The sequence below is a fragment of the Poecilia latipinna genome, unplaced genomic scaffold (genome assembly GCF_001443285.1).
Source record: "Poecilia latipinna isolate Pla-1442-1.1 unplaced genomic scaffold, P_latipinna-1.0 Scaffold1166, whole genome shotgun sequence".
In the NCBI taxonomy this organism is placed as follows: Eukaryota; Metazoa; Chordata; class Actinopteri; order Cyprinodontiformes; family Poeciliidae; genus Poecilia; species Poecilia latipinna.
In genome coordinates this window covers 100598-124349 of record NW_015113782.1, presented here as the reverse complement: position 1 = coordinate 124349, position 23752 = coordinate 100598, and the positions used below count along the sequence as shown (strand labels likewise).

Sequence of the window (23752 nt, the reverse complement as noted above, 5' to 3'; positions counted from 1 at the left end):
ACAGCGAATCCAAATAGCTGACAATCATTCAAGCGCACGTTCCTATTCTGTTAATGTGATCTGTCTACTTTGAGGACAAATGGTCAAGGACACAATTAGGATCTTGAAAATGTATTTTTGTAGAGTAAAACTGCCTGGGTCCATGTAGGGCACCAACTTCTCCACACGATATGCCTGCAGTTCTGAGACAAACCAAGTGCAATCGTCTAATAGAAAAAAGGATAAAAGCTGCCTTTGCTGGTCGGTTTGGGCTTTCATTTGTTTGCATGATTTACTGTCATTTTGTGGCCATGGCGAATTTTTATTTGTTGATGTGAGACATTTAATCTAGGCAGTTCTGCATCATCTAAAGCACTGTGTAAACATATAACACAGACTCATGCCTAAATGAGGGTTGTGTGTCTCCTGAACAGTGAAATCAGATCTATCATCTGCTCTAATGGAATGAAAGCAGGAACAAAACATTAATTGCAGATCATGACACATGTGGTTGTCAGGGATGGCCCTCCATAGATCTTCCAAAGCTCTTGCTGATGATGTTCAACTTTTTGTCAAGTGGAGTCAGTGTAGCTGGGGAAACAGCAGAATATGTTTTGACAGACCAAAATGAAGATGTGGGAAGACTTTGTAGCCGCTAGGAATGTTTGTGTAAACATCGTCTGTGGTGATTATTCCACTGGTGGATGTTAGCTGAGGTTCTACATGTTTTATTGATTAAAATTCACATTTTATGACATTATTCAGACATTAAGTCAAAGATGCATTGAAAAATTATGTTGCATTGGGTTACAAAATAAACAGATGAAAAAATAGAATAGGTAACAGAGAATCATTGAAAATATCTAAGTATAAGCAAATTAGTGCTGCCTTGGAGAAGGAAGGTCCTCGGTTTGAATCCCAGCTGTGAATCTTTTCTGCATGGAGTTTGCATGTTTCTCTCAGAGCATCAGTGGGTTCTCTCCAGGTACTCCAGCTTCCTCCCACAGTCCAAAAATCATGACTGTTAGGTTGACTGGTCTCTGTAATTTGTCCTTAGGTCACTTCTCCTCTTCTTCTATGGAAACTTGAAAAACTCATGGTTTTTGACAAAAGGTTTTTCCGCTAGGGTGAGGTGCTTATCGTCATATATTCATCTCATGGATCTGCAATGGAAACATGTATTTGTTAGCATCATATGGGTCACATGATCAACAGCTGGATAGTACTACTGGCGAAAACCATGAAGAAGATGACAGGAAGTGGTAGGAGGATGGTGGATTGGTTTTTGTTAAGAAGCAATAATATTTTCTGTAACATTTAAGTTCTAGAATGTGTGTACGTATGTGATCCTTTTGTTTGTGAAATGTTTGTTACCTTTTGGGTGTGTCCTTGTAGCGGCCATCTTGGAACCTACCAAAGAGGAGGCCCGCCTCAAACCCAGCTCTTTTATAGAAATGGCCATGTTTGCTGGAGTTTGATTGGCTGGGCAGTTAATAGAGAAGGTGGGGACAACAGTATATAAGGACACTGCTGGAGGAAAAGAGAAAGCTGAGAGACTGCTGGAAACAATGCCATTTTGTCTTCTGAGTGGGTTATGCTGTGCTGAAGGAGGCCTAATAAATCACCTTTATGTATGCTACAGCCAACTTTGCTGAGTTTTCCTTCCACACCACACCTCTCATTTAGCCTGTTGTCTTCCTTCATTCACAGGCGTAAGGGTTAGGGGTTAGGGTTACCTAACCTTACCCTAACCCTACCCTAACCCTATCCCACTTCTGACACCACTGTTACACAGAAAATATTATTGCTTCTTAACAGTTTTGCTGTCTCCACCGGAGCTCTGACAGCATCGCACTGTTCATAAACTGTATGCATCATTCGAACGTGTTTAATTCTGTCATTTGAAGACTACACTGAGCTGTTGGAGTACGTCCAGAGTTCACATGTGCAGACTACACTGTCTGCATTATGAAGATGTCTGATTCAGTTAAAAGCTGCTGGAAAATGTTCACTTGTGTCAGATTTCCCTAAGTCATCATCAGGTGTTATAAACCCATGATAATCTGAAAGATTTTTACTGAAGCCAAGGTGTCAGGTGCTGTGAAAAAATATTTACCTCATTGAAGTTTTGGAATATGGCAAATTGTGAGCAGATTCAATGGGTGTTAATACTTTTGCAAAGGCCAGCATGCTTTATTCTGTCTGGAGTCAGTGGAGATACAGTGGCAGATTCTGCTGTGAACTCCAACAGACACAGGTGACACCCACCTGACCCGCTTACCAGAGACCGCTTTAAAAAAAATCATCTCAGATTGATGATGAGGGACACAGTATAGGTGAGGGGGGGGGAGGGAGACGTCTCAGACTTAGTAGGCCATTGTCTGCCTGGCGTCTGCAGCTCCGTCATCAGCCAGCCACTCTTCTTACTGGCTGCTTACTGGCACAGTTACATAACTCAGCACAGACACCCAGAAATGGATCCAACCTGACTCAGATTGTGTCTGAACACATCTCTGCCTAACTGTTGTCTGCCTGACTTCTCTTTACTCACACCCACTGGGGGTCGGTAAAAATCCACCAGGTGCAACTTTTTTGTTATCTCTTCATATGCTTCAAACTATATGTCATATAAAAATGAGAAAGCCCGATCTGTGGAATAACCAGACATAGAAAAACATAATAAAAACAAGTTCAACATGAAATATGATGTTTTCTCAGGGCATGGGGAGGGGGGACTGAAAGGTTTTATGAAAATGTTGAAATATTAAATATAATCAGTGGCATGCACAGACAAAAAAGGCATATTGTGCAGCCAATGGAACTACCAACAGATTTTCCCTCCTACATATTATTCCAAATCTCACTTCTAATTTGCATGTAGTCTCACATTAAAATAGAAACCTTTGTCTCTGATCAAACGGAAGAGAACAACTGGATGAATTTGAAACAGAAACATACATTATAACAGCTGATAGCAAAGGAGGACATGTTAGTAATGCCTTTGTTGGTTGCATCGTAGTCACCAGTGTTTTTGGGAAATAGTGCAGATTTTACAGAAGATCCAACACGTTCAGCTGCACATTGTCCCGAAAAACAAAAACAATCTATCATCCTTCTAGTACTTCCTGTTGTCTTTAATGGAAACATGGAAATGTAGCTGGTGATCAACCGGTAACCAGCTCAGAAGGTCACTCATCCGTCTTCTACTGCTATCTTTGACAGCTTTTTTATTTGTCTTTGCTCAATTGAACAAATAACTTTATTTGAACAATTTTAGATGTCCCTACATACAAGAAGCACATGTGCAGTTCTTTTCACTACCTTAGTTTAATTCTTGCAGATTCTTACATTTGGGTATTATATATTGGTTACTGTTGACTTGCGTGTGTTTGTCAGATTGCATTTGAACGCCCTGAGGTCCATTTGCGTGATTATTATGGTTGTATTATTTTAACATTTCCAGGCATGAATGGGTTTTATCTTTCACGTGACCAGTTTTCAAGGCTCAGTTGTCATTTTCCAGACACATGTTTTTTCCACGGCTCTGTGAAGTCACTGACAGTAAACTTCACTTCTCCAGATCCTTCTTGCACTTTAAAGCCACAAAGGCTAAAGTTACACTCTGGTCCTGGTCCTCTTATGTCCATCTGAGACTTGGAGCCAGAGAATTGTGAGTGACTGTGATGTACAATTAGTTGCCTACAATCTTTTTAGAATTGACTGAAATCTATTAGGCAGTGGAGCAGCTAGCAGAAGTCTGTTTTAACTCCATTCCTCTAACAGCCATTAGAATAATAATAATAATTTTAAAAAAATGCTCAGATCTTGTTGACTTGTTCTCCTTTAATGTGCATAATGTAAAAATAATTTCTCTGGGAAATGTACACAATTAAAAGGAAACAAATCTAAACATTACAACGGATTTAAATTCTAAAGCTGCATGAAACTCGTTTGAAATTAAAGCTGAGGCGACTTAGACAAATAAAAACAATAACTGAACACATTCAGAACATAAAGTCACAACATAACCTCATAAACACAGTTTGGGTAACATGAACTGCTTTCTCTTTCAGACGTGGATGAATGTACAAATGACTACAATGGGGGCTGTGTCCATGAATGCATCAACATACCTGGGAACTACAGGTGCACCTGCTACGATGGATTCATGCTGGCCCACGATGGACACAACTGTTTAGGTATGAATGGCTTCTGTTGGGACTTCTGGCCTTTTGCCTGGCTTATCGCTTCATGCTGCCAGGATGAACTTCTTCATGAAAATGTTGTTTCGCTTCCAATGCTGAGCTCCCCCTCACTGCGATGTCAGACGTTAATTTATGAGCTCTCCCCATATGCTATGGGGCTCCTCTGAGCTCTCCCCATAGCATATCGGTCAACTTTAGGTCTCAGCTTTGACTAGGACATTGCAGTATCTCGATTCTCTTGTTTTTCAGACATTTTGTGATGAGTTTGTTGTTATGTTTGATTTTATTGATCTGCCTCACTGGTGGGTTTTCCTTACAGCGACTGTGTCCATACTTTTTCCCTTGAGGGCCAAAATTGTCAAGTTACCAGTATTCAATGGTCTTTTATCAAATTAAAACTCAAAAGATTTAGACAATATTTTAATGGTGTAAAGCAGTTAAATTTGTTGTAGATAAGAAATCTGTAAATTATTGTTGAACCAACATTTGGACATTTGAACAGCTGTCATTTAATACAGCTGCTGTCTTAAATGACAAGCAGAATATTTTCCAAAGCTTTTTGGGGTTTATTGTCCTCATTTCCTCTTTTTAGTTTTTCATTTTTCTTTTCTTGTTTACATTTTTGCAACAAAGGTTGGGCAGTGCTCACTCATTTTAGCAAAGTGTCATCAAAGTGTCTATCTATCTATCTATCTATCTATCTATCTATCTATCTATCTATCTATCTATCTATCTATCTATCTATCTATCTATCTATCCATCTATCCATCTATCGACAGACAGACAGACAGACAGACAGACAGACAGACAGACAGTATCATGTCATGACTATGTTGTCTTTGGTGAACAAAATGCTACCTAAGATCAGTAGCTGTTAGCGATCAGTAGCACACTGCTGGCGGATGGTTAGTGTACTGTGGAGCAGAAAGCGGATGTTATTGTTTCTCCCTACATCCAATGGGTGGCGCAGGTTGCTACAATCGATGGTAGTTTCACAGGCACACCTGGTAGGAGGATTTCATTCTATTGGCTGAGAGGTTGCCAGGTGACTGTGCCAAAAGGCGGTTCCAAACAGCAAGCAGAGAATGTTTCGAAAGCAAGCAGAGAGTCTGAGTAGAGACTAATAAGTGTGAGCGCGAGAAGAAGTTTTGAGTAAGCATTACAAGTTTTGAGAAGAAAGGTAAGAAGTCCTGCTTTCAAAATAAAAATGTAAGCAAAAGTATTAAAAGACATGAAATCATGCTTTCAGACTTTGAGTGCTCTTGGACTGTGGCAGAAAAATTCCTCCATATAGGTGTAGTTGGTTGCTGGTTTGGCTTGGAAGGTGCAGGAGAAGAGAATGTTGGAGGGCAGACGGTGGTTTTTTCGGTTGTTGATTAAGAGCAGCCTTTAGCCTGCTGGGTGTGGGAGGATGTTATGGAGAAGGAGCTATAACTTGAACAAACTCCTAACCCTAACCCTACCCACCAGGAAAACACCATAATCTTAAAAAAATTATAATGCTAGCTGCTCAGGTAGCTAGCCTTCCTGAAGCTAGCCTTCCTGAAGCTAGCTTCAGGAAGGAAGGCTAGCTACCTGAGCAGCTAGCATTATAATTTTTTTAAATTATGGTGTTTTCCTGGTGTTTTTCTATAAGTTTCCTGAAAATTTAGGGATTTGTTCAAGACAGATAGTTTAGGAGGAGGTATTTTGTATGTGCGGTCATGATATTTAGAAAAACCTGCAATTTACAAAAAATGTGCTGTAATTTCTTCTGTATGTACTTTATACAGTGTAGTTAGCACATTAAAGCCCACACAAGACAACCATTCTAAACAAAAGCAGTTTACCTAAGCAGTGTATTGCTGGAAGTTGGCTTCTTTATTTCATTCTGTTAGCCATCTGACTGTACCGTTGTACATGTACAGTACATGTGTTTAAGTTCAGGATTGTGGATTAAGTAGAAGGTATTTGGGTTGCTAATTCCAACAGTCACTGGTATTTACTGGCTGGTGAGAGGAAACCAGCTGTGTCTGTCCCTAACCTCAAGACTGGCTTTACTAGATGTTGACTGGATGCAGCCTTAATGAGTTTCTGCTGATTAAATCAGAGTTCAAACGAGGCAGTAAAGTGTGAAATCACAGGCAGAATATCTGTGATCACAGAACCAGTAGCAGCTTTGTGCTCAGACCTCCCGTCCCATTTTTAATTCCTGCGGTTTTTCGTTTCACAAACTGACATTACAAATTCAGCCAAACTTTTTTTTATTAAAACTTGTAGTAAAGTTTTCAGTTTTAAGCTGTGCCTCAAACACAAAAAGCTTTTCTTCTGTGTTATCCTTGTTTCTACGTGTCTTGTGCTGGCACAGTTGGGTCTGGTTGCCCTAATATGACAAGGAAGATTTACCCTACAACAGTTGTATCATGACATTTAAAGGGATGTATTCTCATAGTAATTACAAATTGTAATGTTCATATCCTCCCTAATGAGAGTCAAAGTATTTCCTTACAAACTATTTTAAAAGTTATAGAAGTTATTTTACTGGTTTTGTGACTAAATGTCATAAGTCAGTCCATTTTTTTACTTCCAAATACCAGCTTCAGTCATAAATCCAAACATTCAGTTACAATTATTTTTCCCATAATATCCATCATTAAAAAAGACAGAATTGTTCAGTTTTTATTTTTTTTAAATTATGGTGTGTTTTTTTTTAGATTTTTTTTTTCATGTCTATTGCATTTGCAAGAATTGGAGGCATTGTGTACGGGTGTTTTACTGCAGGTAGGATTGTTGCATTTAAAAAAATAATGATCTGACACCACAGGAAAAGAACATTATGCAGAAATATTAAAGCAAAATCTCAAAACATCAGCCAGGAAAATATAGCTTGAACAAAAATGGATGAAACAATAACAATACAGCGTAATTTTTTAATCACTCTCAACTGTATTATTCATCAGGAGATAAACTTTTAAACACCATGACATGAGGTCATGTTCTTCCATTTCCTTTCACATATGTGTTAATTCTTGCTTCCTCTGACAAAAACATGCTTCATTATTACCATTAAAAGTCGTCATAACAGTGTTTTCCAGCTTTGCCAAGTTCAAAGGCAGTGGAAAGTAAAATCATACGCCTTCCTGTACCAGAGTCAGACTTGTCAGATTGCTTCCTCACAAGTTAATCATATCCGAAAAATGAAGTCAGTCCCTGACGAGGTCAGCGTTGGGTTCAGGTTTATGTCGTTTATGAGTCGTGAAACCTAGCAGAACTGATGCAGATCAGCCGCCGCTTTCTGCTTTTGTCACTTTGGGTTCTCAACATGCTACAGTTTAATTTGAAAACTATTTTCCCAGCGTGCTTGTCAGAGTTCAGACTCCTTTCATATCACATTCTGCTCACATCCTCTGGGCCTGCTTGCAAAAACACTATAAAGGCTCTGCGGCTTTTAATGGAGCCGAAGCTATGATATTGAGAAACCTCACGGCCTTGTAGTTAAATGACAAACCCGACGTTGGAAAAATTGCGGACATCGGTTTTGTGTGAGCGTGCAGGAAGTCGCTCCATCATCTCAGCAGATGCACCGTGTCAGTAACTGAGGACATTAACTGATTTAAGGTTGGCTAATTGTCCTCTAATTAAAAAGCCGTCCTGTTTGGTTTCTTCGCTTCCTTTTGATTTCGACTTTGTTTATTTGGGTTCGCCGTGGACACAGCTGGACCCAATGTGCCGCCGGTTGCGTGACTTCTTTGAATGTCTGCTGCACTTGAGCAAGTTTATTTTCCTTCCCTCCAACGTGTCTTTTCCATTTCAAACCTTGGATCTCAGATTTGGATCCAAAGTGGGCAGTTGTGGAGAACTGTGTGCAAATTTTGGCATGTTGCAGACAGGAGATGTGGGACTACAGAAACAATGAAAGAAAATAAGGATATTTATGAAATCAAAGCCATCTGCCTTATTACCAGTCCATGGATTGGCTTGGAGAACCAAGACAATCCAGATTCTTTAGCAATCCTTTAAAGAAGCTAGATAGTTCAAGTTATTACAATGTTTAATCTCAACTTGAAATTAAAGAAGTATTTTTGATTTTTTTTTTTTCACAGTTATGATTAATAAAGTATTTTGAGCAGTTTTTTTTTTCTTTTTATCTAGGCTGATATTTTGCCCCAACAGAAGAAATAAACCTGCCAGCGTTCTGACAACGTGTCACCTAAAACATGGACATCTCCATCATGGATTAACAAACATTGCATTTTAGGTAACGGTGTAACGTTACACATATTCCTACCGAACATATCCAGTATAGTCCTCTCAGTTTGTCCTACCCATGTACCAATCAAATAGTTTTATACCTGAGCACATGGAGGATGTTTATGAAGTACGACAATCTGTAGTGTAGCTTCAAAAGGATCACTGTTATGCATTTTCTAGGCACATAATGCCATTTTACTGCACAATCAGGTAACTATGTTATCTTTAGTTGTTATAAAAACGCTGTATATATCAAACATGATTTAAATGAAATTTGACTTTGCATTTTAAGACCTTAGAATTGGGCCTCTGTCTCTTTAAAAATTCCTGCTCTTTCAGAAACTCCACCTTCAGGAAGTCATCACATCATGGCTCCGCTATTAACCCTTTAATGTTTTTACTAGCATTGCAGTGAGAAGTAGCTTCTTTATTGAGCTCAGCAGATGTGAAGTTCTACCAGGTGTTTGCTAATTACTGCTGGCTAGTCTGAAGGAGCTGAGCGGGGAGGGGCTGCTCTGTGAGCCTGGACACTGCAGCTCCGAGGAGGAGATGAGAGAGCTGACCTGCTGTCTCAACTGAGCGAACGGAGGAGAAAGCCTTTAGTAGCGTCACTCTGTCAGAGCTACAGCTGTCCTCTTTGGAGAGAGGAGAATCTTCCAGAAGGATGACCATCTCTGCAGCGATCCACCAATCAGGCCTGGAGATGGACAAAGGCACCTGAAGGACCTCAGACCTGCAGACACAAGATGAGACGAAGACTGAGCTCAGGTGTGAATGACAGGCGTTGTGTTTGGAAGAAACCAGGCGCGGCTCATCACCTTCTCTGCAGCAAAGCATGGTGGTGGCAGCATCATGCCATTGGGATGTTCTGCAGCAGCAGGAACTGACTGACTAGTCAGGACAGATAAAGACGAATGCAGTGATGAACAGAGTAGATGAAAACCTGCTGCAGAGCATCCTGACCTCAGACTGAGGCGAAGGTTCATTAGTTCAGCAGGACAACGACCCAGAGGACAGGCTTCAGAACCTCTCTGTGAACATCCTGGAGGAGCCAAACCAGAGACCAGACTGGAATCTGATTGGACATCTCCAGAGAGATCTGAAGATGTCTGACAGACGTCTCCATCCAACCTGCTGGAGCTGAAGAAGAGCAGGAGGGAAGAACCTGAGAACGACTGGAGGCGGTAAAAGCTGCCAAAGGTGGATCAACGAAGCATTAAGCAAAGGCTGTGAATGCTTCTGTAAATGTGATTTTCTTTGTTTTCTATTTTTAGTGAGCTTGTGAAACTCTCAAAGGCTTTTTTTTTTTAAATCATTTTGTCCTAGTGGAGTGCTTGTGTCTATAATTTGGAAAGTGATAATTTAATACAATTCGGATCAAGGCTAGAGCAAGAAAATGTGGAAAAAGTGAAGCATTGTGAATGCTTTCCGGATGCGCTGTATATGAAGCACATCCTCACTGTGTTTAGATGGAGCTTCACCTCATTTGAGCCCAACGTGAAAAGAAGGGGGTATCGGGGGGAGGGGGCCGTGGCTGAAACTGGAAAAAAAAAAAAAAACACCTCTGTCCATGTTTGTATAGAAACTGGAATGGCATTTCTTTCCTCTTAACTTTCTCCTCGAGCGACCCGAAGATTAAAGTCATCAGTCATATTAATGGCATCCATTACGGCTCAGGATTGACCTAAAATAGTGTTAGGAAGTGCTGTGAAAACAAAGCAGAAGTTCACCAAGGACACGATTTATGCTCACAACGTAGAACCTACGCTGCTATATTTACACACGGAGCTGGAACTTTATGGGCCTGCAGCAGAAGAACTCAGTGAAGTCATCGCTGAGGTCCGTTAGACCGTCACAGAACCGACTGAATATCCAACATCATTCATTCGGGGGAAGCTGTGAAGAGCAGCTGAGCTTTATGGTGCTCTGCTTTTATTATTATTACATGACCTGTTTTCTGTAATCTCTGTCTACTTGCAACTGAATTTGTTAAAATCTGTTATGTACATTTTAAAAGTCATCCTACTCAGTTACACATTCCTTTCTGTTTGTTAGAACTGTACAGTACTTTTTATGTTATAATCTTGTATAGAATATTATAATTGTTATTGCTAATCTTGTTTCTTTATATATAATTTAAACATGTTTTGATCTTTTGTGTGAACCTATTGCTGCCTGAATTTCCCCTGTGTGAGACAGTAAAGGCTATTCTATTCTATTCTATTCCAGAACTTAACTCAGTAAACCAAGTCTGTTTGCCAGAGAGAATATTCTAATAAACAACATATTTCTCAAAATATTCATGTGGCTAAAAAACAACCTGAACTACAACATGAATAGAAGAAAAACTCACTAATACTGTCTAAATCCTTTTATTTAATACAAAAATGGAACGATTATTGAACTGGTGTTGAAATTTTCACTCAGAAATGTTCAGGTTCCTTTTCAGAAAAATAATGAGATTAATCTTAAAATTTCTGAGTTTTTTGTTGTTGTTTTTTTTTTGCAGAAATTCATTCCTTTTATTTTCCTACTTACAATGGCCTTAACAGGCTGCTGTAGTGTTTTTTAAAAGGAGTGATGGAAACACATTTGGCCGACTTGTTCTGGCGTAGTGACTTTGAAAGCTTGGTGTTGCTTTCATCTGGTGCCGGCCGGTCCAGTTGTGACCTCTTGCCATCTGCCTTTTCTTCCTCCTCTCTGGTTTTGTGTCCTGCCTGAGGCCGGCGGCTCGTCTCAGCACTTCAGACTAAACAGGGCGCACAGTCACCATGTCAGACCCGGGTTTACACACACACCCACGTACAGAAGCTGTCACGTCTGATTACTGTACAGTTCGTAGGCCACTTCACTGAAAACTTTATAAGCCTTTCAGCAGCACAGTGCAGGATAAACAATGTTTCCCTGCAGTACGGAGCGACGCCCGCTAACACTTTGCGCCAGGCTTTTCATCCAGCCACAGAATCCACCTGTTAGTGTGATAGGACAGCATGGCTGTTCCTCCTGGGTCCTTGTAACATTCCTGATTCTGGTGTCAACATCGCTGCGCACATAAACTGTGACTCATATGCTGTTATTAATGCAGCTCAGTAAGTGATGAGCGTTTGTTCCACTGCTGCGTCTCATCCCTTGCCTCCGTGCTGTCTCTCTCTCTCTGTGTGTGTGTCCAGATGTGGACGAGTGTCTGGACAACAACGGAGGATGCCAGCAGGTGTGTGTGAACACAATGGGAAGCTACGAGTGTCAGTGTACAGATGGCTTCTTCCTGAGCGACAACCAGCACACCTGCATCCACCGCTCTGATGGTAAGACTGGGACAAAGAGACCAGAGAGATAACATCGGGTTACAAGAAATCTTCTTTGGAAATTTTTTTTTTTCATCTAAATTAGGACTATTTTGCACCGCTGAATCCAAGAGTGACATCCATTTTTTTTCAGTCAGGTTAGAGAAAAAATATTTTCTAACAGAGTGTGTTAATTAAATGTTACAAACTTGGATTTCTGTAAATTGGATATTAAACAATGATAAGGGTGAGTACATTGTGTAAAATTCTCCGTCTCTTTCCTGTCCTGATGAATCTCTCCTCCTGCTCATCACTCATTGATCAGATTCTCCAGATGTGAGAACAAGTCCTGCATGTTGATGCTCTTGTTGCTCCATAGTTCACAAAGTTGACCTGATTGAGCAAAACCAATGTGATTTTTGGATTCAGCTCATCAAAATGACCCTAAAGCTCCAGACAATTTATTTGGCTGTTGACCAGTGTAATGTTTCAGTTATGGAAAGAATTTAGAAAAAAAAATAAAAATCACATTTTAATTGTTAGGATTATTGTCCAGGATGTAGTAGAGCACAAAGAAAATTATTTCATACATACAGTTTAAAATGAATAAAACTTTAACATGCAGCTTTGTTAATTTTAGCTGTCTTTATAAACTGGGCGTCTCCTGGAAACTCTTCCAAACAAACTATACGTTTTCTTTTTTAATATTTTGTAATTTTACTGTAATGAATTTTGCCATTTTATCAGCTAACTGAAGCCTACAGAATCAGACAGAGTGCTGAACAGTAACAGTCACATCTGGTGTTACAAAAGTATTCACACCCCTAAACTTTTCTTTTTTACAATAAAATCACAAAGTTGATTGTTTCTTTTACCGATCGTTCTGAAGCGGAACAAAAGGATACACGGTTTACGTTATGTTTTTAAAACAACATAAAAGTTTCAGGTGCAGGAATATACAACCTCATTCAGTCAATGTGCTGTAGAACCATGTTTCAGGTAAAGCAGCCAGACTTTGAGCCAGATCAGATTTTTAGAAAAGCGAAGCAGGTCACTCCGGCTACGTTCACTCTGCAGGTCTTAATGCTCTGTTCAGATTTTCTGTGAAATTTGATTTTGTTCATTCACATTTCCAAATGTATGTGACTGCAGACAACCCAACAGTGTCCTGCACGCACAGTGGAGGAGGCAATGATGCCACACCCAGTGAGCATGCTCAGTGTTTGTGGAAGTAAACATGGATGCTAACGGTGGAGCGTCTCTGGTGACGTTAAAGTCGCTGTCCAGCCAGAGCCAGCACATTAACAGCTTAATGCTCATCATCATGGTCGTGGTTTTTCTTCTAATTTTCATGTATCAGGAAATGTGAACAACCACGCACAAAAAAAAAAAAATCTGATTTCACAAAACATCTGAATTGAGCGGCTGGCAGTGTGAACGTCGCCTCAGTGATCAACAAGGAATGAAGGTTGAATGAGCCCAAATAAAGGAGCACAGGTGCTGTTTGTTTTCCTCCTGCTGGTTTTCAACTGTTTTATGAGGAGAGATTTCCATTCCAGACCGAGTTCATGTAGTTTAGCATGATGTAAGTGCCAGGGGATTAGTTAATTAGCAGGACTTTATCCATGGAACAATAAAATGGCTTGATTAAACAATTACATGGGGTAACGGAAATTTCAATTACACGTTATTAGACTTATTTTATTTTCTTTTTTTGCTCCTCTCTTTAAAATATTAAAGACCATACAGTACTCTCATTAGAACAAGATAAAAAAAAAACCCCAAAAACAAATATAAAATAAAATAAATAATATTAAATAAAACTATGACACATTGAATTTTGGAATGTCATGGCAACAGGAAGAAAACTGGTTTTATACCACTTAGCTTTACATCTTAGCATCGTCTCACTTAGATCATCTCTGTAGGTTTCACTCAGCAGCAGCAGCTCTGAGCTCCGTTTTCTTTTTACTCGCTCACACTTCTCTGCTGCCTGAACAATAGACACATGCATGCAGCTGTGAATGGGGACAGTGTGCTGGAGGACATCAAAGACGCGAAGCGATGACAGTCGTTTGTCACTCCCTAATGGGAACGGGCAGGAGGAGTGGGGCTGTGGGCAGAGACGGAGGGCGAGGACGGAGAGGTCGAGTGAAGGAGGAGGCTGTGACCTCTGCCTTTGTCCGCTCCCTCTTCGCTCGGAGCACTCGTGGTGCCGGTGTGGTCGGCGCGGAGGCATGTCAGGAGGCACTCAGGACGTTAGAGGGTCCTTTGTGGAGGAGCGAAGCGAAATAGGTGCACAAACAGATAAATGTTTGCTCAGTGGGAACTCCGCCGGCCAGCGAGCTCCTGCCATCGTTTCCTGTCACTCCAAACTCATTTTACAGCTTTAGGTTCGCGCCAGGGGAACCCTGCCTCTGTTGTTTCTTAGTTTTCACAGCAATTGACCAGATGTAGCTGGACATTTCTTTGGGAAAATAATTTTAAAATGATTATGACACATTATGACTGAAGCTGTTCTATATCCATGTTCTAACTGTAAACGTGTGTGTAACCTGGGATGCTCACAGTAAACAAGCAGTAAAAATCTCTAGGTGTGTGAGTGTGTATGGCCTCACTCTGGCTGGCTATCCTGAGCCTTTCACCTTCACCACACACGTACACACACATGCACACATCTCCCTCACCCCCCTCATACACACTCTGTTCCGCTTCCACAATCAGACGCTTGTCCGCTGTCCCCCTCCAGGCCAGGAATAGCCGTAGAATCGCAGTGTTCCACAGGAATCTTTTTGCTCGCTCTCTTTCCATCTTAAACATCACAGTCCCAGTGACACTCCTGACCTCAGCAGGATGTGTTTGAAAACCACACCTGTTCACTGTGTAGCTTCTCACTGCAACCAGCATGGACAGACCAAAGAGCCGACGGAAGACATCAGAGCATGAGTTGATGCTGACGTAGACGGATGAAGGGTGTGTCCTCCTTTGGTCTGGGACAGAGGAGGACATCCTCTTGGTCTCTTGCCTCAGCTTTTGCTTTTGAAAGTTATTTTGCAAACCCAACTTTAAAAGTTACTTTTCTACTTTCTAGCCTCACATCCAGATTACTTCAAATTTAAGGACTGTGGAATTTTTCCTTTGTATGAAATTCCTTTATACCAGAATACCAGATTCAGTTATTAAAGATAGAAACTAGAGGTCAGGCCTAGTGATGAACTCTGACCTGAACCTTCAGAGTCACATAAAGATGGTTACATCAGCAGCCTTCTATCACCTGAAGATCATTTCCAGGATTAGAGAACGAATGTCTCATCAAGATCTAGAGAAACTCATCCATGCGTTTATCTTTAGTCATATTGATTACTGCAACAGAGTCTTCACAGGTCTGTGAAAAACCAATCCTCCAGCTGCAGCTGATCCAGATGCTGCTACTGGTGTCAGTTCTAAAGTCTTTACACTGAATCTCTGTCGCTCTGAGAATAGCCTTTAAAATACTGTTGTTAGTTTATTAAAAAACGGAATGGCTTATCACCAAAATACATTAAATACTTGTTATGTTGTACCAACCTTCCAGACCCCTCAGGTCTTTTGGTTCCGGTTCTGCTCTGCATCCAGAACCAGAACCAAATATGGAGAAGCAGCGTTCAGCTTCTATGCACCACAAATCTGGAACAAACTTCTAGAAAACTTCAAAGATGTTTAAACAGCGAAATTGCTCTGCTTTAATACAGAGCAGGTGTTGCTCTGTATTAAATGTTACTTTTGTGTGTCTTTCATTTAAAAAAGTAAATCTTTCCATTTATGAAACTTTCCTTCTTCCTCATTACCCACGTCGCACTGCTGCATAAAGCAACAGCAATACACAAAACAGCAATTATAACATGGACATTAGAAAGGTTATTAATACGTCTGGCAGAGTGAGGAAGTGCAAAGTCCTGCAAAAAATGAAATCAGCATCTCCATGAAGCTCGTCAGCAGAGGAAAGCATGAAGTGCTCTTAATGTTTCTGGTAGATGTGGACTGGTTGTGGAAATGTCACTTTGGGCTTAAAGCAACATGAATTCTGCTTCTCCTGACTCTCCAAATGAAATGAAAACCTTACTTTCATCTGAGAAAAAGACTTTCCACCATTGAGTAACGGCCCAATCCTTTTTCTCCTTAGTCCAGGTAAGACTAGAATTAATCTATGTTCACTTTTAATGCAAAGTTGCTCTAAAAGTTGCATTGAAAGTTCATTAAAAGTGCCAACTTTGCATGATTTTGTAAATTATGATAATTTAATGCAAAGTTGGCATTTTTAATGGACTTTTAATGCAACTTTTAGAGCAACTTTGCATTAAAAGTGTCATTATTTACTGAATGACACTTCATGACAACAGTCATAAACATTCATAAAGACATTTTCATGTTCATGACAGGTGTTATGTCATGTTTTTGTCCGTGTCATGTCAGTCTTATGCACACCCCTTCAAATAAAGTGTTACCGATATTCCTGTTTGAATCTGAATTCCTGAATTATAAAGAATGAAAAAAATCCAATTTATTGAGAAGTTATGTTTACCAATTGGTTTATAGCAAACCAAGCATGATATAGCAGTAGTTTTACCACACTGAGATGCTTTATATGTTCACACAGCAGCTAACGCTCCTTGTATGAACGTCTGGAGGAGGAGCTAAACCTGAGATTGCAATAATAAACTCTCCTGTTTGTGGATGTTTCCCCCGATATAATGATGTGTGAGCCATTAATTCTGTGGTAACATGTTGCTAAATGGTAAAACAAACCGAAGAAAGCAGTCTTGTTGAAAATGTTGTCCTCTAGTTCCCAAACAACATGCATATTCAGAGTGCCATGTTCTGAGCGAGAGGAAGCCGAAGAGAGAGAAGGGGATTGTGGAAACAGGGCATGGGGGAGGTGTGAGCGCTCGGGCAGAAAAACAGAAAAAATAAACACAGAGACAAACATGGTGGACTTGACAAAAGTTGTTTATTTGGAGCTGTGGAAGGAGAGGAGGCAGGCAGAGGCTGAGGCCGCTGCGCTCAAACACAAACAGACGCGCGCAGAAAGTCACGGCGGCACAGACATTTACTGGACAACACGCAGATTCACACACTCACGCACACGCCCACATGCGCAATGTTCTTCATGATGAAGGAATTCTCACTTTAAACAAACCGAAGCAGGAAACTGGAGGTACAGAGAGCTTTACAATGACAGGCCTGGGACACGTGGGAAGCCTAAGTGCAGGGAGCTCCTTCTGCCTGGCTGTCAACCGCTACTACAACATCAGACTCCTTCCATTTTAGAAACAACTTACCTGTCACACATCCACACGTTGATGATGCAAAATACATCTAAAAATCTAGATTCTGTACTACAGGTAGAAGCCTCTCATTGGCTGAAGCAGAATATCTTCTTGATGACTTTATCAAAGCAAAGACTTCATATCGAGGTTATAAAAATAACTTTATTGCCTGCATCTTTGACAATACAAACAGAAACTGGTGTGAATTTGGAATTTATTTCTACAGCAACTGTATTCAAATAGTTTTATGGGACTTTTCAGTTAAATCAGATCTTCCCTAAGCTTGTGTAGGCCAGTGGTGTCCAAAGTCAATCCTCATGACCCAGGATCCTGAATGTCTTGGTTCCTGAATCAAATGATGGATCATCAGCTGGCCTCTCCAGAACAGGACATACTGGAAATAGCTGGACCATTTGACTCAGCAGTTGGAGCAGAGATGCATCTAAGGTTGTTTTCACATCTGCTCTGTTTGGTTTGCTTTAACTGTACGTTAGTTTGTTTGTCTAGAAAGTCTGGTTCATTTGGAGAGGTGTGAATGCGAAACTCTGATGCGGACCAATAAGCCAACTCTGGTCTGCTTAAATACTTACGTCTCAGTTCGATTAAAGTGAGTGCATATGTAAATGCTAAGCAGGGCATTCTGGGTAAAGAGAACCAGAACAAACATGGGAGTCTAGCGCTAGCAGGAGAAGTGGAATGAGAAGTTTTCCAAAGACAAAAGAGAAATCCTACTGCTAAAATATGACAACATTTTGGTTTAAATTTTGTGAAGAAGGAAGTTGCATTCGGTGTCTCCTTCAGAGGCTTTTGTTGTTTCCTTCAGTTGTTTTTTTGGTACAGCGCCCCCTCAGATGAGCAAATGAACAGATGTTTCAAAGGGTTTGGCTCGTTTGACTCGGTTCATTGTGAAAGAGAACCACACCAACTGAAAATGTAACACGTTTCAGGTTTGGTCCCCAACTAAACTGAGTCCACTGGACTATCTGGTGTGAAAACATTCTAAAAATGACCGGACACCGATCCTCGAGGACCAGATCTGGACACGCATGGACTAGGCCATCCTATCAGCTTTGTTTCTCTATCTGTGACACCAGTCGATAAGGTTCTTTGTGTTTGGGATCAAAAATCCATCCTGACTTCATCTTCAGTTCCTTACCAGGATGTCTCTGAGCGGACGTTGGCTCCTGAACACTTCCTCTTCTTGTGAGTCCTCTGTCTAAACTCTTATGAGGAACACTTGTTTGTTCCTGGTTTATGGTGAAATTATGTTTATTTCACTTCACACTGACTGTGTCCCTGGCGGTATTCATTGAAATATTCAGCACTTTGGTAATAAACCAACATCAGGGTCTTGACCAAGCTCTTCAGCCCATCTTGAGATGCTTATTGGGTAATGACTTGGTAATTAGAACTTCTAATAAAAGAGAAACTAACATACAACTGAGAAATATCTCTATTCGCCTGTCTTATGCAGATACTGTTATTCAAATAGGAGCAAAAAGATATAATTTACTTTTGCTTTTCTTCCTAACTGATATATTATTAGCTCAGAGTTCTCTGCAGTTTATGCTGATGTGAAATATAAGGGCGCAGACACCATCTGGTGTTTAGCTACGACTTGGTCTCACTCCCAGGAGGAATCTGCTTGTATGATTTGAAGCTCACAAAGCAAAGTCCACCAGTTCCGCTCAAGTTTAAAACCTTAACCTCTGGCAAACGCCAACAAGCACTGGGGGTTTTACAAACAAACACAGCCTGCTAAGGTTTCTCATATCGCTGGTATTAAAAGCCTTAAATCTGGTTGTAAAAGATGCTTAAAATCAAGAGGGTCATGATTTTTTTTTCTTCTTTGCAATCACCTCAGAGCTGCTCTCCCTCCAAATGCTCTTAAGACATATGATGGTCTAGCCAACGCTAAAGTCTAAATCTCTGGTCTTGTCAATTTGATGTGTGTTAGGTTAAGGCCAGATGCAGGAAGTGAAAGAAAGAAAGCAAAAGAATGAGTTAGAAAAATGTGTGTGTGTGCATGTGTGTGTGTGCGTGGACTCCCTATTTGACAAAGAGATTGGGGAGGGTTATTAGAAAGGCACAGTCCTTATTTAAAGAAGTTCAATGCACTCAGCTGAAGAAAAGCTCTCATTGAAATTCATGGCTTAGCACCTATAGCTCTGTGGTTTAAACAAACCAGTGAGAGAGACACACAGTCAGCGTCTGACAGATTTCAATTAAAATGGCATTTACAAGGGATGGAGAGAAAAGTGGAGAGAGGAGGAAGACGGGAGTTTAGGAGATTTTTCTTTCCCAGTTGGTTGACGTTTCTTCCTCCACAATTTTCAATAACTGAAATTCCCCGATCGGAGTTCAATTTCATTCATCCGGAAAGTCACTTATATTGATGCCAGCTGCTCGACATTTACCAACCAATGGCAAAAAATATAAACGGCAACTATCTCAGCTTCACAAAAAAGACATAATATTTTTTATACATGGGAAAGAAGTTTGTTTTTTTTTTTAAAAAGACAGGTTCAACTTCTTCAACTAAATATTTGATCTTCACATCGGATCAGTGGGCTTACCAGTCATTAAATACATGTTGGCTTGCCATAGATTCAGACTGTGACTTTAAACAATAACAGTTGGATTGAAATGCTGGTACAGCAGTAAACGAGTCACTGCGAAAATAACAGGCAGTCTTTTTCAAATTTTAGTTTTATGTGTCACGAAAAATTGTTTTCGTTTCCTCTGTAAGAATGGTGTCTGCGTGGCCCATTTTGTAATCTAAGTATTTTTTTTTTTTGACCAGGTGATGTCATCAGAGATCTGTAGTCCAAGAAATGTATCCACTGTGGTATGATGAGGGACGGCGCTCAGACCAAAACCTCTGAAAGTCAACCATAATCTCCTTTGTTTTGTCTAGGTCGTCTCACCCTGTGCTTGACTTCTTCCTTGCTCATTTATTCATGGTTTCCATGAAGGTGTCCCACAGCTCTGGTGTCATCTGCCACTTCAATGGCTGGATTTTCTGCATTTGTGGATACAAAGTTGTTTGTTATCGATTTGAACATAAGTGGACCAAACACACATCCTTGAGGGACTAAGTGTTCAGTATGACAGAGTTAAAAATGTTTCTTGATTGGTTTTTGTCTCTTAAAACAGTTGCCAACCTGAAATTACTGTAAAGGATTCTGGCTTTTTCTCTGGAGCTCACTCTGCACAGTTCCACTCAGTTGTAACGGTTTTCCACCAGTAGCAGCTACGTGACACCAGCCCATTTTTTGAACCTACTTGTCGAGTCGAGCTGAAAATGCGATATCAGCAGATTATCAGGAATGGAGTCACTGGTTGCGTCATATTACCGACTTCCTGACAAGAATCCAACCTGCCAGTTGTGAAAACTTCTCTAAAAAATAGATCCCATTTATAGACCAAAATATACAGTCAGTTCAGTAGAATTATACAGTAGTCAGATTCAAAGGTTTTTACATATATTCCAGTTTAATCCTTACAAAAACTTTTCAGCCAAGTTCAGTTTATTATGTCAATTGGTAAATATTTTTCTAAGAAACCCCTAACGGTTGTATCAAGTCACTGACTTTTTAAGAACAAATGAATCTACATTTGTTCTTAGATGTTTTATTCTGGCATAGGGAAGCTACATAGGGAAGCTACAGTGGACCCACAAGAAGTATAGGTCATGGTTCTATCACACTAGAAGTCATTTCAGTACCTACAGTGTCAATAATTTGAGTCTTTGTGTATTAGGAAAAATCCACAATACATTCGAACGAGTGCCTCCAACTCTTTGTTTCAAAAAGCATTGCTGTTCATTAGTCACTAAAACCCAGTATTAAGGAACCTTTGCAACATCTCTGTGTTTTGTAAAAGAATTGAAATGGCAATCACTATATGATATATTTAACTCTTTTCTGTGCCAGATGTTCAGAACATATTTTGTGTACGGTTCTATATCGTTCCACTCCACGCCTCCTTCGGTTGACGGATGCCAGTGTGATTTTTTCCAGCTCATGTCAGACATCGCTGGCTTGGTTGGCCTTTGCTGGTTTATGAAGGAACCGTTTAAGGAAAAGAGGTTGTAGTTCGACCTGGAAGTGTTGTTTTCCTCCTGTAGCTTTACATAAGACAAATACTGTTGATATGTTTGATAAGTTTATTAGTCTGATTTTGAAAGAAAAAGGCATGAGGTGAAAATCCTTTATCTAATACTACAGATTAGTTCTTTTTATGGGGATGTTTGTTTTTCTTTGCAGACTGGTTCTATTTTTTGTATTCATAAGTGGGTCTTATTATGTCCAATGCTCTTTTCAGACATTCTCTCTGTTTTTTGTAGCTCGTCTAAGTTGGGCTATCATGTTATCACAGTAAATTCTTCAGCTTATGCCTCTTGACATGTCCCAATACTGATTTTGAAATGTGTTTTGGATCATTATCATTATCCAGTAAGGGGTTTTTACATGAAACAAAATGTTTTCTTCCTAACGTCAATAGTATTTAACAGAAGTTTTTCTTGGCTGCCCAACAGAAGCACAAAATAGAAGCGATCCAACCCTGAGCTTAACAGTTGGCGAGGCACACGGCTGTTTTTCAAGACATTTTTGCACGCCACCGGCCAAAACCTTCTTTTTAACCTCATAAGTCTACAAAAGCAGTTTCCAAAAACCCATTGGGCTGATCTAGACTTTCATTTGGAAATCTGTAATGTAGACAAGAGCAGACAAAGCTGATATACATGCCGTCGTAAAATTGAGCCTGATTATACGACCTTGCAAAGGTATTCCAACACCTCGAACTTCTACAGACCCAGTTAAGTTCCCACCACAACTTTAATGCCTTATGTTGGGATTTGATGTGTTGTAGTTTTTCACACCAAAATGTCCCATTGATTTCCAGTTGGATTTAGGTGCGGACTTTGACTGGGCCGTTCTTACACTTTGATCTGAACTATTCCTTCTTGTCTTTAGCAGCCTGTCACAGACATCGCCTCTTGTACTCAGCTCAGTTCATCTCGTCATCAACTTTGGCTGAAGGAGTAGGAAGAGTTTTGCAAGATCCTGAATATTCCGGATGAAGCTCTAGCCGTTTAATCAGAGAAAGCTACAGTGGATATCATGTCATGTGTGAAATGAACAATTTTCTAAGAAAACATTCAAAAGTTGTTTTTTGTTTGTTCTTCGGGGCCGATGAGACAATATTGTCTTTTCCTGATTTCTGTTTTTACAATCTTGCGGCCTTTAGTCAGTATGTGATATTTTTGCAGGTGTTCCACTCTTGAGGTTCTCATTTACCTCAAAAGTTCTCATTACATCTGCTGCACGGTTAAGCGAAGCTGTGAAATCTCTCCTCGTCCCCGGTGAGGCGATCGGGCCGCGAGGCTGGCGTTCCGCTTCAAATCATTCCTCACCAGCCGCAGAGGAACCGGGAGGAGGCTCTAAATTATTCTCCTCCATCTCCATCTCTCTCCATTTCTGTCAGTCCTCCTCTTCTACATTCCTGTCCTTCTCCGTCTTTGTCTTTCACCTCATTTCTCTTCCCCCCGCCCCCCACCCTCTCTTTCTGTCTCCCACTGCATGCTGCCAGCCAGAATTACTGGGCTTTGGGGTGGAACACTCCAAGAGTCAGGTTGTAATAACACGGCTGTGATATGCTTGGATTTCATCTCCAGTCTTTGCTCCTGAGAGAGTGAAAGGGATGCAAGTTGAGGTAGATAATGAGAGGCAGAAGTATTGAAAGAGAAAGACAGAGGATTATAAAAGAGACTGTGGAGAGACTGGGTGAGAGACAAATTCTGTCCTGTGGGCTCTTATTGGGCCATGAAGTCTCTGTTTTATCTGGACCTGTTGGGGCTCCCAGTGAGGAACTTCAGTCGTTATAAACTTGCTGACCTCCCAGTTTAAACAAAACTGCTCACTGGAGCTGGAGGGAAGAAGCCTTTTCTTACAATTTCCCTACTAACTGCCGGCAAAATCATATAGTCTTACTTTGTATTGCCAAGAGTATTTGCTTTCCTGCCTCCATGCAGATATTAGCTTGAGTAAAGCTGTCAGTTTGTTCTTTGCTACTGTGCTAGCTTCAACTCCTCCTGGAAGGCTTTCCAGAAGTTGTGATAATGACGATGACATGGTTTTGAAAAGAACTAAACATTAAGATTTTCATGTTGTAAATGACAGGATGCATTCACACCGGCCTCGTTTAGTCCGCTTTAATCCATCTACAGTCCGTCTGACTAGAAGGTCCGGTTCGTTAGGGGAGGTGTGAACACCTAATCAAACTCTGATGCAGACTGAAAAACACTAACTCTGGTTTACCTTCAAACTTTGATATCAGTTCATTGGAACTGCATTCACTGATGCAGTTTGAATGCATATTTGATCACCAATCGGATGGGAGACTGCTCTGCAAGCAGGAAGCATGCTACAGCGCACGGCATTCTGGGTAATTAGAACCAAAACAAATCAGTCTGTCTAGTGTAAGGAGAAATGAGAGGACAAAAGACAAACCCTCCAACCACTAAAATCTGACACCACTCCATTTGTGTTTACATTTCATGAAGAAGGAAGGGTAACACTTTATTTGACGGGGGTTGAATAAGACTGTCATGACACTGTCATAAACCTGACATAACATCTGTCATGAACATCAATAAGTCTTCATGAATATTTATGACTGTTGTCATAAAGCGTCATTCGGTAAATCATGACACTTTTAATACAAAGTTGACATTATTCAAAAT

General features: G+C 40.5%; 1 protein-coding gene and 1 long non-coding RNA gene across 3 annotated transcripts in view; one reads left to right on the top strand and one right to left on the bottom strand.

Annotated features, from left to right (window-relative positions):
- The window catches only part of scube1 (signal peptide, CUB domain, EGF-like 1), a 123679-nt gene that overhangs the window by 20865 nt on the left and 79062 nt on the right, over nt 1-23752 (top strand). For both annotated transcript variants that reach the window (XM_015053186.1, XM_015053188.1), the window contains exons 3-4: nt 4053-4178; nt 11585-11719. In XM_015053186.1, coding sequence (XP_014908672.1) covers nt 4053-4178; nt 11585-11719 — 261 coding nt within the window. The remainder of the gene's footprint in view (nt 1-4052; nt 4179-11584; nt 11720-23752) is intronic.
- Nucleotides 1321-4996, bottom strand: LOC106960209 (uncharacterized). The gene is made up of 4 exons (XR_001427526.1): nt 4986-4996; nt 1923-1931; nt 1627-1630; nt 1321-1509 (listed from the first exon to the last, which is right to left on the bottom strand). It is a non-coding gene; the product is annotated as an uncharacterized LOC106960209 (long non-coding RNA).